Below are 15,766 nucleotides of genomic sequence, written 5' to 3'. Positions count from 1 at the left end.
TCTTTTGAGATGAGAAAGCTGAGGCATAGAGAGCAACTTGTCCAAGATCATAAAAGAAGTAGTAAGCTATGCTGTCTACCTAGATCTATGATAAACTTCTAAGCTGTATCCTGTTAAGTTTACGTTTGAGTTATTATTTTCATCCTTATAATAAAACTCCTTTGTAAAAAAATTCCCAACTAATGAAATTAGCTCACTCAGCCTTAGTGAACAGCTAAGTTACAACCTGCATTTAAAGAAAGCTTTTCTATTTGAGCTTATAAATTGATTACCATTTTGTTGTTAAAATTAGTTTAAAAAGTATTCATAAATGCACTTAGTGCTTGATAATAAATGTGTCAACAATATATTTCCCCAATACATCTTTAATCAAACAGCTTTTATGAATTTCCACCCAAAATAATAGAAATAAGCATTATAGACCCAAGAAATTAAAAACTGTAAAGAGATATCACACATTCAATGGCACAGGATTTACTTCATTCAGCTAAAGTTATTGTTCTGGCTCTTTTGGCCATTTTAATATTGAGCATCTGAAACATGAAACAATATTTGCAAATTGCTTAATTTCACGTACTTGACAGAATGGTGAATTCAATGGCCACCCGCTAATCAAAGCTTCTTCATTCGTACATGATCCAAAATTATTTACTTTTAAAAACATTACTATGCTACAAATCATTATCACTGATTGTTGAGAATTTGTGACAATTTATTCAACAGCTCATCTGTTAAAACAAAAGGCTGTTAACCTACCTGTCACTGCTGGTACTACTGCTGCTGCTGATTGAATCACTACTGGAGGATCTACTCCTAGAGCCGCTGCCGCTAGGGGACCTTGTGGGTCTAGACGCTTGGCTAGCCAGCCTCTGAGGAGACTGATTTCTAGACTGGGATGAATGTGGTGACCGACTCCTGCTGTGCTGGTAATTCCGCTCTGGCCTTCTGCCTCGTACCTCCCGGGTAATATCATCCCTGTAGATATCCCTGTGTACCACACTGGGCAGTGTAAACTGCTCCCGAGCCCTAGGTTCGTATCGGGGGTCATGAGCATCAAAACGGTTTGGACTTCGACTCCGAGAAGTATAATAGAGCCCATGTTGTAAAGTCCGTTCACGAGGATCTCTATAGTAATCCTGATCGTAATGTCTTGTCCGATCAAATCCTCCCGTCCCCCGTTCATGGTGTCCATAGGCACTATGTTCATAAGCACGCTCCCTGTTATCTGAAGCCCTGCATTTAGGAGGGGGGGGAAAAATATTTAATCAATCAGAAAAGGGCAAGCAAAACTAAAAGCAAGTCATGCAAACATTCACTTCAGCATTGTCTGTCTTTACAACTGGTCATTTTCTAAACAGCATTAACCTACTTAGTAAGCAAATACTACCAAGCTTAACATTTTACTTGACTCCAAGTATTACTTTCACAGCTGAGCAATCATTGTGTATACTGGGCTTTCATGACTAGTGTTCTGCAAGTCAGCTGCTCTTTTTATTAGGGATGTTCTGGCTTACGTTAAGAAATATACATTATACCATCTCCTTTTCATTTGCAGTTAAGTGGAACAAGAAGAGACTATCATTTTAATACCAACATTATCTACACTTCCATCTAATTAAAATATACATCAAACTTTTACTTACTTAGCAAATTTATTTTAGGCAAAATTTTCATGATACATTTTAACAGAGACATGAAAGCCCTATTGCAATGTATGTCCCAGCAGTAGGCGGGCATTTTCAAAGAAGTCCAGAAAAAAATTTTAAGTGTGACTTTTTCTCAGTAACTTTTGACTTCTTGGGTAATTATAAAAATTACTAGATTATGTAAACTGCTGTGCCCAAACAATCACATTTAATGATAGAAATAGAATCTTAAAAGACAAACAAAGAAAACCACTTAGGATATCAAAATATTGGGTTGACACATGCCAGTCTATTGGTAAATTTAACTAATTAAAGAATAAAGATTATTTTATCTCCTGGTGCTATCAAATTCTACATAATTTTTAAAATGCCTACTCCATGATGATTCGATTTGTTAATACTTGTACTTAATGGTTACATGAAATATGTTCTCTTAGGGTTTACCTAAACTCAAATTGCCTCTGATGAAATCAGCCAACTTTGGGAACTGTAAGATATTCAAAGGTTGCTGTCAGCAATGATTTAAAAGTATTTCTGTAGGTCACAAATATTTGCCAACCTATGGTTACAAAATTTGTTGTTGCATGTTCCATTACACACATGCAATTATGTGCTAATATTAAAAACCAATTCTAATCCTATGAAGAAATCTTAACATTTTCTAATTTTGTAGGAAACCAGAACTCATTTCCTGAGTTCCTAAAAGACCATTGCATCACTTGAATCTGAATTTGAGAGTTTCTTCTCAACCTTTTCTTTGGATTAATCTTCTATCAAAAGATTAAGGAATCTCATGAAAGAGACAGAAGAATTAGAATCTCTCCAGTAAAGAATATCTGGCAAAAATCTTACAACTAATACTACATCCCCAATACATACATAGATCCAAATCTCTCCACTAATCTTCATTTTCAGCCACCATTTCACGTAGTAGCAACCATACTTTCCTAGGCTCTTTTTGCTATTTGCTGCTATGATTAAAGCAACTGGCGTGGCAAAAAAATTCAGTAGTATCTTTCCTATTCAAATGTATTAACTTTCTTTTTAAATTTGCTACATTGTTGGCATTTGGATAGATATTTCAATGTCTAACGAACAATAGGGTTTCCTTTGAGATGTAAAGAGAAAATTCCGCAAATAATTCAATTTGCACCCTATCAAATGTTAATTGGTAAAAGCTGTTATTAATGATATACCAGAAGCAATAAGCAATAGTTCTAGGAGAATTACTGCTACAGCTGATATTTTATAAATATGCGAAGTTCTTATCCATTAGGAAGATACAGAATGCAGGCACGAGAGATAGCAGAGCTGAAATCTAATAGCTATTCTTTGATTCATTTATTAGTACTAAATACTTCTAGAGTTAGTGGGAGGAAAAAAGAGAGTTTGACTTGGGTTAGGAGAGGGGCTAATATACACAGGTCAGGACATACCAACCTTTTCCAAGTGTGGAAACACGACCTATAATCCCAATTAAATCTAGGGAGAGAATTGTGAACATAACTTCCCCAATTTTGGCCCCTCTTATGGGGGTAATCCACCTTCTTAATGGGCAAGGGTGTCAAATGATATTTAGATGAACCACAAGGAAAAAAAATCTTAGTGACCAGATAAAATAATTCCACTGGAAGCAAGTAGTCCCAGACAAACTGTAACTCTCAAACCCCCAGACTTCTTTCTTGAGATAGTAGACAATTATAAATTCATCCACATTTATAAAAATTTCCAGCCCTAAGTATGAATCAGGCAGCTGACAGAAGAGGAAATATCTCTAGGATTCCACCACATGAGGAAGTAACAGCTGTTCGCCAATAGTTCACCTTTGTAGCCATCCAGCACAGTCAATTCTGACTGCTGTATCCACAACTGATCGTCACCATGTGTTCAAGGCTAAAGTAACTTTAATTGGTCAGCAACTTGTTTAAGAAACAAAACAGTAATCCTCTTCCCCTGGGCTAATGGAATCTTGACTGTATGACATCCCATACATTCCAGCAATTAGAAAAGCATGGCTATATTCCAGGATTTAGAAACATTCATCATCTCAATTTTCCCCCATTCCATCAAGGAGTATAATTCCAACATGGAAACTGTGTAGATCCAAAATGGAAAAAATTAAACATTGCCTTCACTCTTCTTCATCCAAGTACAGATTTCCAGATTGAAGTATTGTTTGTAGAATCCAAGTGGCTGAATCATTATGGTCTGCTAGGTTTCTGACAATCCAATTCGTTTGTACACTTTATGTAGTGAAAACTGAGAAGCAGATATCAACTTCTAAAAGAATCTGTAGGCTCTAATATTCCAGATATATTCCATATAGTACAACCACAAAATCTGCAGCCAAATAGCTCCATCAGATAGCAGAGATATATCCAAGGAAGGCCTTCACATTATCCAAGAGAAGAAATAATTAACTCTAGAAGACAGGTAACTCCAAAAATGATACTGCCATACAAAATCTTCCACCACTTTACATCTCAGGAGTAGATATCCAACCAGCTGCAGGGAATATCCTGTACGATTCCACAAGATACCAGCCACGGGGATAGAAAGCACTTCCGTTTCCAACCCAAAATAGGAAACATTGAGAATGCCCAAAACTTTAAATCCATCTGGGGCCCCTAAACATGAGTTTCTGTTTCTCACCATATCAAATACAAAATACCTGCCTACAGAAACCTTGGAACTTACCCATCAAGTCTCCGCTCATAACGTCCTTCTCGTGCATGAAGTGATGGTGGGGGGCCATAAGCAGGCCCTCCACCACCTCCTCTGAACCCAGAAACCTCTCTACTACGAGATGCTATGGAAACTGTATCATCCAATCCCCGAGCAGCACTTGGAATGGTGCCTGGTTCATTATAATCCGTGCGTAGGTCTCTATCTCCCATTTTGTTGACTGAGTTGTGAGCTTTCTGTGCACTTTTGATGTCCACAAAATCCACAAAGGCAGCCACTCCTCCTTCAGATCCCCTCTTGGGGAGAATTTTGACACTTTCCACGCGGCCATATCTGGAAAAAATAAAACCAACATTATTGCTGCACAGCAATAATTTTCCAAAAATAGTTTTTGAAAATTTGTTTCATATTTTTAGACAATTTACATTGTCTATGTATACGGGAGGAATTGCAAAGTGACACTTGAAATGGCTTTTACACTTCGAATGCTTTTTCACTCACATTTTTCTTCCTTGGGGCAAAAATGTACACTTTTTTTTAATCTTTCTTTTTTGTGAAAGAGAAAAAGTACGCACACAAGCAGGGCAGGGACAGAGGAAGAATCTTAAGCAGGCTCCGTGTCCAGCATGGAGGCCAGCACAGAACCAGCACGGTGAGATCATGACCTGAGCCTAATTTAAGAGTTGGAGACTTAAGCGACTGAGCCACTGAAGCGCCACTACAGAATCTTTTTTAAAGTAAGCTCTATGCCCAACATGGAGCTTGAACGACCCCTGAGATCTAGAGTCATAAGCTCTATTGACTGAGCCAGCCAGGCACCCCCAAAACTTACAAATGTTTTAACCATTTTACTGTTCTCACATCTTAAACATAATATTTACTAAATTACTTTTCACCTTTCAAGAACACTTAGCTGAAATGAGTCTCTAAGAAGTTTTAGGAATTTTTACATCCTAAAAAAGGATATTAAACCTAAGATTGTTCAATGTTACTTAGAAATCTTTAAAGATGTTTATTAAAAAGTAAAAATTGTAACTGAAAACAGCTACTTTACAGATTTCATTTTAACTAAGTGAAATGATCTTAATGAAAAAATGAGATTATTTCACTCTTAAAGGTAAAATAAATCCAGTATTTTCTGTGTCCATTTATTTTACCAGTGATAGTCTAATTTTTAATGCAGTTTTATGCTATTTAATTTTTTTCAGGAGGTTAAAACTATTAAAACTTATAATTTAGGTATAATTAAATTGTTTCTCAAATTAATGAAATTAAATAAATTAATAAATTTGAGAAAATCTTTTGATAGGCCATGTGTTCCCATTTTTAGTCAAAAAATGATTATGTTTGCAAAGAAAAATTTTAGGACACTTTTACAATTTGAACCATATATATATGAGAAATATAATGGTTTAGAATCTTAAAAGTCATGAAATTTCCACAAATTTCATTAGGAGTTAATTATATTTTATGTGCTTGTAATTTGACATTTTAGAAAGGCAGGCACAGCACTTTTAAATATAGCATTCTTATTTGCTGACAACCCAAATCATAATTTTACACTTCCCCTGAAGAAGCTGACATTATCAGAAAGCAGAACTTTCCTCTTTACATCCTGTAGTATGACTTAAGTTACTACCTCCCACAAGGAAAACATAACCCTAAAACTCAATTTCATCAGGCAACTGAACTAGAAGTCATTATTTGCTATTAATGAATTAATGAGAGATCTTTTTAATTTGGGAAAACATTGTTAGAAACTGAAGTAGTTCTTTTCTTTCCATACAAACACTAAATAATACCTTCCATTATATCTGACAAAGGACTTCTATCCAGAATCCAAGAAACTTTGTAACTCAACCCATTTTTTTTTAAATAGACAAAACACTGGGGCGCTTGAGTGGCTCAGTTGTTTGGGCGTCCGACTTCAGCTCAGGTCATGATCTCACGGTTTGTGGGTTCGAGCCCCGTGTTGGGCTCTGTGCTGACGGCTAGCTCAGAGCCTGGAGCCTGTTTCAGATTCTGTGCCTCCTCCTTTCTCTGACCCTCCCCTGCTCACACTGTCTCTCTCTTTCTCAGAAATAAATACAACATTAAAAAATAATAAAAAATAAAAATGGGCAAAACATTTCAACAAAGACGACACACAGATGGCAGATAAACACGGTAAAATATGCTCAAAATTATTAGTCATTAGGGAAATGCAAATCAAAACCACAATGAGATACTAGTCCACACCCACTAGGATGTTATTTGGAGAGGGAGGGAGAGAAAGAACAAGTGTTGACAAGAATGAAGATAAATTTGAAATCTAGTGCAGAGCTGGAAGAACCATAAAATCATGAAGCCACCGTGGAAAAGTGTGACATTTTCTCAAAAAGTTAAGCATAGAATTTCTGTATAACCAAGCAATTCCACTCCTTAGGAAGTGAAAATTGGGGGAAACCAACTTGACAATAAACTATGAAAGAAAAAAAAAGTGAAAACCGTGGCTCAAATGTTTATGCATACAGCAGTGTTCACCGAAGCATTATTCACAACAATCAAAAGATGTTAACAATCCAAGTGTCTACCAATGAATTAATAAACAAAATGTGAAACACACATACAATGCAACAGTATATCAAGACATAAAAAGACGGGGGCACCTGCATGGTTCTATCAGTCAAGCATCCAACTCTTGATTTTGGCTCAGGTCATGATCTCTTGGTTCCTGAGTTGGAACCCCGTGTTGTGCTATGTGCTGACACTGTGGAGCTTGCTTAGCACGCTCGCTCTCTCTCTCTCTGCCCCTCCCCTGCTCACTCTCTCTCTCAAAAATAAACTTTAAAAAAAGATTCATGCTACAACATGAATGGATGAAATTTAAAACATCATACTAAATGAAATAAGATGGACAAAATGGGACAGTATTAGTTTATGATTCTACTTATATGAGGTATCTAGAATAGGCAAATTCATCAAAACAGAAAGTAGAATAGAGGTTACCAGGAGCAAGGAGGAAGAGGAAATGGGGAGTTATTGCTTAACGGGTATGGAATTTCTATATGGGATGAAAACATTCTAGAAATAGTGGTGACGGTTATATACAGCATCGTGAACGTACTTAATGCCACTAACTGTATCCCTAAAAATGGTGAAGATAAATTTTATAGTATGTTTTACTATACCCTCATCTACAAAGTTTATCACTAAATGGAAGATTGCAGAGGTTTTTCTATTTAAAAAAAAAGAGAGAAGAAAAAAAGAGGGAAGCAGCAGAAGAAACCCATTAAAAAAAAGCTTAGCCAAATTATACACAAGGAAAACAAATGTTTAAGCTTATATTGTAAAAAAGAGCTAAATGCAATACCGAAAGAGGGACCAGATACTCAATCCACAGATTATGCAGATAAAGTCAAATTATGCTCCTTCCTCAAAAGGGCAGCTCACCATCTCATTTCTTTTTTTTTTTTCAATGTTTATTTTGAGAGAGTGTGTACGCACTGTACAAGCAGAGGAGGGACACACACACACAGAGAGCGAGAGAGAGCGAGAGAGAGCGAGAGAGAGCGAGAGAGAGCGAGAGAGAGCGAGAGAGAGCGAGAGAGAGCGAGAGAGAGCGAGAGAGAGCGAAAGAGAGCGAGAGCGAATCTGTGCTGTCAGCAAAGAGCCCAATGCAGGGCTTGATCCCTTGAACCCAACCAGGAGATTGTGACCTGAGCCAAAAACTCAACTGACTGAGCCATCCAAGCACCCCTCTATCATCTTTATTTTTTTTTTTTAATTTTTTTTTTTTAATGTTTTTATTTATTTCTAGGAGAGAGAGAGAGACAGTGTGAGCAGGGGAGGGTCAGAGAGAGAGGGAGTCACAGACTGAAACAGGCTCCAGGCTCTGAGCTGGCAGTCAGCACAGAGCCCGACGCGGGGCCCGAACCCACGAACCGCGAGATCATGACCTAAGCGAAAGTCGGACGCCCAACCGACTAAGCCACCCAGGCGCCCCTCTATCATCTTTATATTAAGGAGAGCACACTTTGGAAAGAAAACACAAACAAATCTAGCTTCCAATTTAACAATTTAATGAAGGAGAACTTAATCAGCTATTACAATTCTATATTACTCTTCTATACTGCGAAGACTGGGAAACCTCTCCCCACCCCCTGCCCCAAAAAAATACTGCTAACTCTTCATATCCATGAAAACTCAACTGGTAAATACGACATCCTGATTTTGTCTACGCTTTCCAAAATGACACGTTTCTTACAGCTTTCAAGTACTCCTCAAGTACCAAGATGTAACATTTATCTGACATTTACTAATTAAAAGAAGAAAAATAATCAAACCATAATTAGACACTGTTTCCTTTTTGAACTACATCAAGCAGTAGATACAGGTTTTCAGAGAACCTATGGAGTATTTTCCAGTAATACGTACAAAATAATAGTTTCTAAAATTACATGGTCACTGGTTGTGCTTTTAACTTATTTATTACTTTTAAAGAGTTAAGAGAAACTAAGTTTAAAATAAATAAAATAAAGCTAAGAAATTGTGTTTGATGGTTATAAGCTGCAGTACATAACTATCTTATAAGTTTGTTTTCAAAAACAGTCAAAGAATAATAGTAAATTGGTTTCTTGTTGGTCAAAAACCTTCAAAATTAAAAATTATTAAATTGATCAACACACACTGTATTCTTCTAAATTTTTAAGACTCAATATGGGGGCACCTGGGTGGCTCAGTCGGTTGAGGATCCAACTTCACAGCTTGGGTCATGATCTCACGGTTCGTGGGTTCGAGGCCCGCGCTGGGCTCTGTGCTGACAGCTCAGGGCCTGGAGGCTGCTTGGAATTCTCTGTCTCCCTCCCTCTCTCTCTCTCTCTGCCCCTCCACGGCTAATGCTCTACCTCTCTCTCCTCTCAAAAATAAACATTAAAAAAGAATTAAAAAAAACAAAAGAGTAAATATAAAAATTACCCAAAAGAGGGGCACCTGGCTGGCTCCATTTGTAAAGCATGAGACTCTTAACCTCAGGGTCATGAGTTCAAGCTTCACGATGGGAGCCTACTTAGAATTAAGTTAAAAAAAATTATTGAAAATAATCCCAGGTCTGGTGAAGTGTTCAGTCTTCTTTCAACAATGGAAAACTTATGTAATAAGCACTGACCATCCTTAGCAGTTCCTTGAAGAATACAATTTCAGTGAATTAATGGCCTCAGAGTTCACACTGGAAAGCAATGTTGACATAGTCAAGGAAAAGCATGGGAATATAAGAGACTAGGAACCCGATTCAATTATTAATTATATAATTTTTAGTAAGTACTGCTCTAGGCACTTGATGCATATCCGGGAACAAAACAAAGATCCCTCTAATCTCAGGAAATTTAATTATAAATTAGTTTCGTGATAGGTGACAAGTCCTCCTATTCTAAACTGTTTTTATCAACTCCACAAAAAGCTTACTCTGTATAATTTCCAAAGCAACACCATTACATAAAGCTAAAGACATTAGTATGCTAAGACCCAATGAATTCTCTCAATACCCCTTTTTCCAAGAAGGCACTGTACTTGACCATTATTGGCTGGGTTATCATTAAAATTCAATGGTTAATTTAATCCTAGCTTTTGCAACTTATCCTAATAATAAGCAGTAGTAAAGAATAGCCACACATACAGAACTTCCTTTTCACAAAAGGCCCCCTACTACAGAAAACAATCTTCCCCAAGTCATTTTTGAACAACAGGTCCACTCTGTTTAGACAATAAACTCAAATTCTACATCTACTTTGCCAGTTAACTCCTACAGTTAAAAGATCTCCTGAGTCTTTTATGATTATTAACATTACTGCTCTATTTTCAGGTAAAGAGATCCCTTCTAAAGCTTCAATGTTATCCTGCTATTTCAGGTAAGAGTTATAGAATTTTAGAGGTGCCTGGGTGGCTCAGTGAGTTGAGCATCTGACTTCAGCTCAGTCATAATCTCGTGGTTCATGAGCTGGAGCTCTGCATTGGGCTCTGGACAGATAGCTCGGAGCCTGGAGCCTGCTTCATATTTTGTGTCTCCCTCTCTCTGCCCCTCCTCCACTTGTACTCTGTCTGTCTGTCTGTCTCTCTCTCTCTCAAAAATAAATAAGAAACATTTTTAAAAATTTTAGAGAGTTAGAGAATTATATACAAGAAGAATATCAGCTTCCTACACATCTACTTATGTAAAACTCAAAATACCACTTTCCAAACATTATATATTTCATCAAACTACTGATGGCTTTGTGTATTTCCCTCTTTCCCACCCTTCCATCTCATAATGGCCAAGATGTTGCTTAGTCAAAAGCAAATGACCAATAAGCACAGGCAGAAGCAAAGCAAAGATCAAATGAGCATGAGGGATAAAAAGACATAAAAAATAAATATTAAAGCCTGGTTGGGCTACCTAGAAGAGCAGAGACAAGAGGGACACCTGTGTGGCTTAGTCGGTTGGGTGTCTTGACTTTTGATTTCAGCTAAGGTCATGATCACAGGGTCTTGGAATTACCCACATCAGGCTCGGTGCTGAGCATGGAGCCTGCTTCAGATTTTTCCTCTCTCTCCCTCTGCCCTCACCCTTGCTCATGCTCTCTTTCTCAATCAATCAATCAATCAATCAATCAATCGTAGGACAAGAAAACGTGTGTTTGTTTTTTATATGATAAAAAGATTCAAAAGCATTCCTCTTTCAAACTCAAGACAGTTGGGTCACAAATATATATCCATTACAACTACCAAACTATTTGGAATAACACAGTAACATCAACACATATTAATTACCTTTTCATAGCAATAATTTTTTATAATGGAATTACTAATTTATAAATCAACCCATTTGATCTTTTATTTATGCCAAAAGGCTAGTTTCCCCTCTCTTATCAGACTCTTACATCCTACACCAGTTAACTGAAAATACTTCAGGCAGACCAAAAGGCAGAATCCTCAGCAACTTAGTATGTTTTAAGAGCACTTAATTAGAGCTGGCCACATTTTTCTTATAGAATCATGGGTCAAAAAAATTTTTACTGTGATAAAATATAACAGAAGCTAACCAGTTTTTTAAAAAGCTCTATGTCCAACATGGGACTTGAATTCACGAACCTGAGATGAAGAGTCACTTGATCTACTGACTGAGCCTGCCAGACGCCCCTATTTTAACCATTTTTAAGTGTACAATTCCAATCTTTTAAAATTAAAGCTATTGCTTGTCATCAACAGAGGTAGATATTAAAGCTACACAGTTACTGATACTCCCATATTTCAACACATTAAATGTGGTGTATAACTCAGAATCATATACTTCTATTCCAAAATGCCTGCCATTTGGACATAGCCAAATAAGATATTTGTAATATATGTTTCATTATAACAGTTAAAGTAAAACCCAAAGTAAAACTTAAATTTTAACAATTACCTAGAATGACAAAATAAACTTACATCTTTAGCATGACAATGATAAAAGTTAATGGTCTTACTTTATCCAAAAACAAATATCAAAAATTTATATAAACCCACGGAAAATAGGGAGATAATATTTGCAAACTATGTATTTGGTAAAGAGCTCTTATTATTCAACCTAAATACAAATGCAATTTAAAAATGGGCAGGGATGGCTGGGTGGCTCAGTGGGTTGAGCGTCCGCCTCTTTCAACTCAGGTCATAATCTCACAGTTCGTGAGTTCTAGCCCCACATGGGGGGCTCCGTGCTGACAGTGCAGCGCCTTCTTGGGATTCTCTCTCTCTCTCCTTCTCTCTCTGCCCTCCCCCCACCTGTGAGCTTACTTTCTCTCTCAAAATAAATAAAAACTTAAAAAAACTTTTTTTAAAGAATGGGCAAAGGTTGGGGAACCTGGCTGGCTTAGCTGGTGGAGCATACAACTCTTGATCTTGGGCATGTTGGGTATAGAGCTTATTTTAAAAAATAAACATATTACCTGAACAAGTATATGATATGGCACTCAGCGACTGTGAAGCTGGGCAGATCTCAGCTGGCCAACAACACAGAATCTCACTGTCCTCCAGCCCTTCTACCTTCCCCTGAAATGCCTCAATAAATGGTTTGAACAAAAAAATTTTTTACATAGATGTATGTATATGTGCATGTATATGTATGTCCGTACAATGGAATGCAGTTCGGCCACAGAAAGGAATGAACCTTGAAAACATCATGCTAAGTGGAAAAAATCAGTCACATATTGTATAATTCTATATACTATATGAAACATCCAAAGTAGATAAATTCGTAGAAATATAAAGCAAATTAGTAGTTGCAGGGACTGAGGAGAAGGGAGAATGGGGAGTGCCTGCTAATGCATGTAGGGTTTCATTCTGCTGTGATGAAAATGTTCTGAAATCAGTGGTGATGGTTGCCCGACTCTGATTATACTCAAAACAACTGGATTGTATGCCTTTTTTTTTTTTTTAAAGGTGTATGTGTTGGGGTGCCTGGATGGCTCAGTCAGTTAAAGCGTCCAGCTTCGGCTCTGATCATGATCTCACGGTTCGTGGGATCGAGCCCTGCGTCAGGCTCTGTGCTGACAGCTAGCTAGAGCCTGGAGCCTGTCTTTGGATTCTGTCTCCCTCTCTCTCTCTCAAAAATAAAACATTAAAAATGTTTTTTAAAATAAATAAATAAAAGGTGTGTGTATGTATGTATTTTTTAAAGTAAATTCTACTCATGACCCGGAGATAAAGAGTCACATGCTCTGCTGAGCCAGCCAGGCAGGCACTCCTGAATTGTACACTTTAAAAGAATGTGTTTTATGCAATGTGGATTATATCTCAACAAAACTTACTGAAAGAAAAAGATGGGGCACCTGGGTAGTCCAGTCTGTTGAGCATCTCTCTCTCTTTTTTTTAATACATATTTTTGGGGAGAACATAAGTAAGGGAGGGGCAGACAGAAAAGGACAGATGATCTGAAACAGGCTCTACACTGATGGGCTAACAGCAATAAGCCCAATGTGGGGCTCTAACTCATGAACTGCAAGATCATGACCTGAGCTGAAGTTGGACACTCTACCCTGAGACAACTCAGGTGCCCCGAGCATCTGACTCTTGATTTTGGCTTAGTTCATGGTCCCAGGCTCATGGGATTAAGTCTCGCATTGGGCTCTGTGCTGAGCATGGAGCCTGCTTAAGATTCTCTTTCCCTCTGCCCCTCTCCCCTATTCTCACTCTTTCTCTAAAATAAAAAATTGAAAAGTAATAATAATAAATAAAAATAAAAGAAAAAATAAAGGAGTACCTTGCTGGCTCAGTCACAAGAAAAATACATCTATATTTTTTAAAAAAGATATAAAATAGTGCCTGTCACTGTCCTTTAATACAAAAGACTTTGTATCTCCTTTAGTCACAAGCACTTGTTATCTCAATATAAGTCAACTGTATGCTGTGCTTCCTGTAACTGGGCACACTTGGAAGACATTTTCTATTTCAAGTATGCCTGACTGGGAAGATAAGTAATCCACTACTGTTGACAGTCAATATCTGCCACCTTCATGTCACGATGATACAGATCTTTTAGTAAATCTACTGTGAAATTTATATAGAAAGTAGATTTATAAGCTATTTTTAAATAATATATTCTTTTTTAATCAAATAATATATTCTTCTTTTAATCATGGTATATTTTGCCCAAGTACAAATAATTACTAAAGATGGCAAAAGACAGACTAAGAATGCCTAAACCCAATAAAAGGCAGCCCTAGAAACATACCCTGAGAGACGTTTCTCTACTTGGAGGGACGGGGGGAGGAGTGGGAAAAGACTAGAGGAGAAGAATGATTTGTAACAGTTTGCTGATTTGTTACCAGTCTGCCAAAAAAACAAAAAACAAAAAACAAAAAAAAACCAACAACAACCCTACAACTATTAATTTGTTGTATAATCTTGGGTCTAGGAAAGACTTTCAACATGGGGTAAAAACCTCTATTTTCTTTTACTTTTTTTTTTTTTTTATGAGAGAGAGAGAGAGAGAGAAAGGGAGAGAGAGGGAGGGAGGGTGTGTGCGCTCAAGCAGGGGAAGGGCAGACGGAGGGAAACAGGATGAGAAGCAGGTTCAGTACCAACAGCACAGAGCCTAATGTGGGGCTTGAACCTGAACCAGGAGATCATGACCTGTGCCGAAGTCAGACACTCAATGGACTAAGCCATCCAGGCATTCCTCTTTTTTTAAATATTTATTTTCAGAGAGAGAGAGAGAGAGAGAGAGAGAGCAAGTGAGCGAGAGTGCACGAGAGCGCAAGCGAGTGCCAGAGTCAGAGAGTGTGCTCTGGGGAAAGGCACAGAGAAGAGGGAGGAAAAATCGCAAGCAGGCTCTACACTGTGAGCACAGAGCCTGACTGGGGGGGAAGGGGCGGGGGGAGTTGAACTCACAAACCATGAGATCATGACCTGAGCCAAAAGAGTGGGACGATTAACAAACTGAGCCACCCAGCGCCCCTGGAGTAAAACCTCTAAATCATAAAGAAAAAGACCACATAAACCACATAAAAATTACAGCTTCTAAATAGCAAAATACAGTCAAAAGATAAATGGGGACAAATATTTGTAACACATAAGAAATAAAATGTTTTCCTAAATATACAAACAGTTCTTACATATCAAGGGAGACAGAGCTCCCCCCCCAAAAAAGGCAAAATATTTTAATGTATAATTCTTTTTAAATATGCACATACACATAGGGGACACCTGGCTGGCTCAGCTGATAAAGCATGCAACTCTTGATCTTGGGGTTGTGAGTTCAAGCCCCACATTGGGTGTGGAGATTACATAAAAATAAATAAGATATGCACACACAAATAATAAACAAAAGAAATACACTCAAAAAGCTGCTCGTGCTCAATTTCAAACTTTTGAAAATCCGAGTTTTAAAAATCTGAATTTTAAGAAAGGTACCACATAAAACAAAGACTTATATTAGTAATACCTAAGGACTAGCCTGAGTAGAATAGATACTTTCATAAAACTCTCTGCAGGAGTTTAAATTAGAAAAACCTCTTAGGAAAACAATTTCATAGTATTGATCAAGAACTAAGCACACATCCCCAGAAACTCCATTCACAGGGATTGATCATGCATGTGTAATTGACTGTATCTGCAAACAGTACACAAGACTTCTTATCTTAGCAGCGCTTATAATTGTAAAAAAAACCCAAAGCAACCACTATTTCACTTTGTATGAATTTGACTGCTTTAGGTACCTGCTATAAGTAGAATAATACAGTATTTATCCTTTTGAGATTTGCTTTATTTCACTTAGCATATTTTTTTAAAACAGGTGAAAATCAAATTTAATAGGCATACATACAGGGAATCTATATAGACATGGAATTCCCTCAATGAGCATAATATCGTGAAGGTTCATCCGTTCGTAGCATGGGTCAGAATTTTCTTCCTTTCCAAGCCTGAGTAATATTGCACTGTGTGTT

General features: G+C 37.4%; 1 protein-coding gene across 1 annotated transcript in view; it reads right to left on the bottom strand.

Annotated features, from left to right (window-relative positions):
- SPEN (spen family transcriptional repressor) overlaps window positions 1-15,766 on the bottom strand; it is a 95,396-nt gene that overhangs the window by 61,827 nt on the left and 17,803 nt on the right. The window contains exons 2-3 of the mRNA XM_039228990.1: window positions 4,344-4,664; window positions 757-1,233 (exon numbers count right to left, since the gene is read on the bottom strand). Coding sequence (XP_039084921.1) covers window positions 757-1,233; window positions 4,344-4,664 — 798 coding nt within the window. The remainder of the gene's footprint in view (window positions 1-756; window positions 1,234-4,343; window positions 4,665-15,766) is intronic.

The sequence above is a fragment of the Hyaena hyaena genome, unplaced genomic scaffold, assembly GCF_003009895.1.
Source record: "Hyaena hyaena isolate Hyena2069 unplaced genomic scaffold, ASM300989v1 scaffold_35, whole genome shotgun sequence".
NCBI lineage: Eukaryota > Metazoa > Chordata > Mammalia > Carnivora > Hyaenidae > Hyaena > Hyaena hyaena.
Note: the sequence above shows the minus strand (reverse complement) of the source record. Positions and strands in the feature narration are given on the sequence as shown.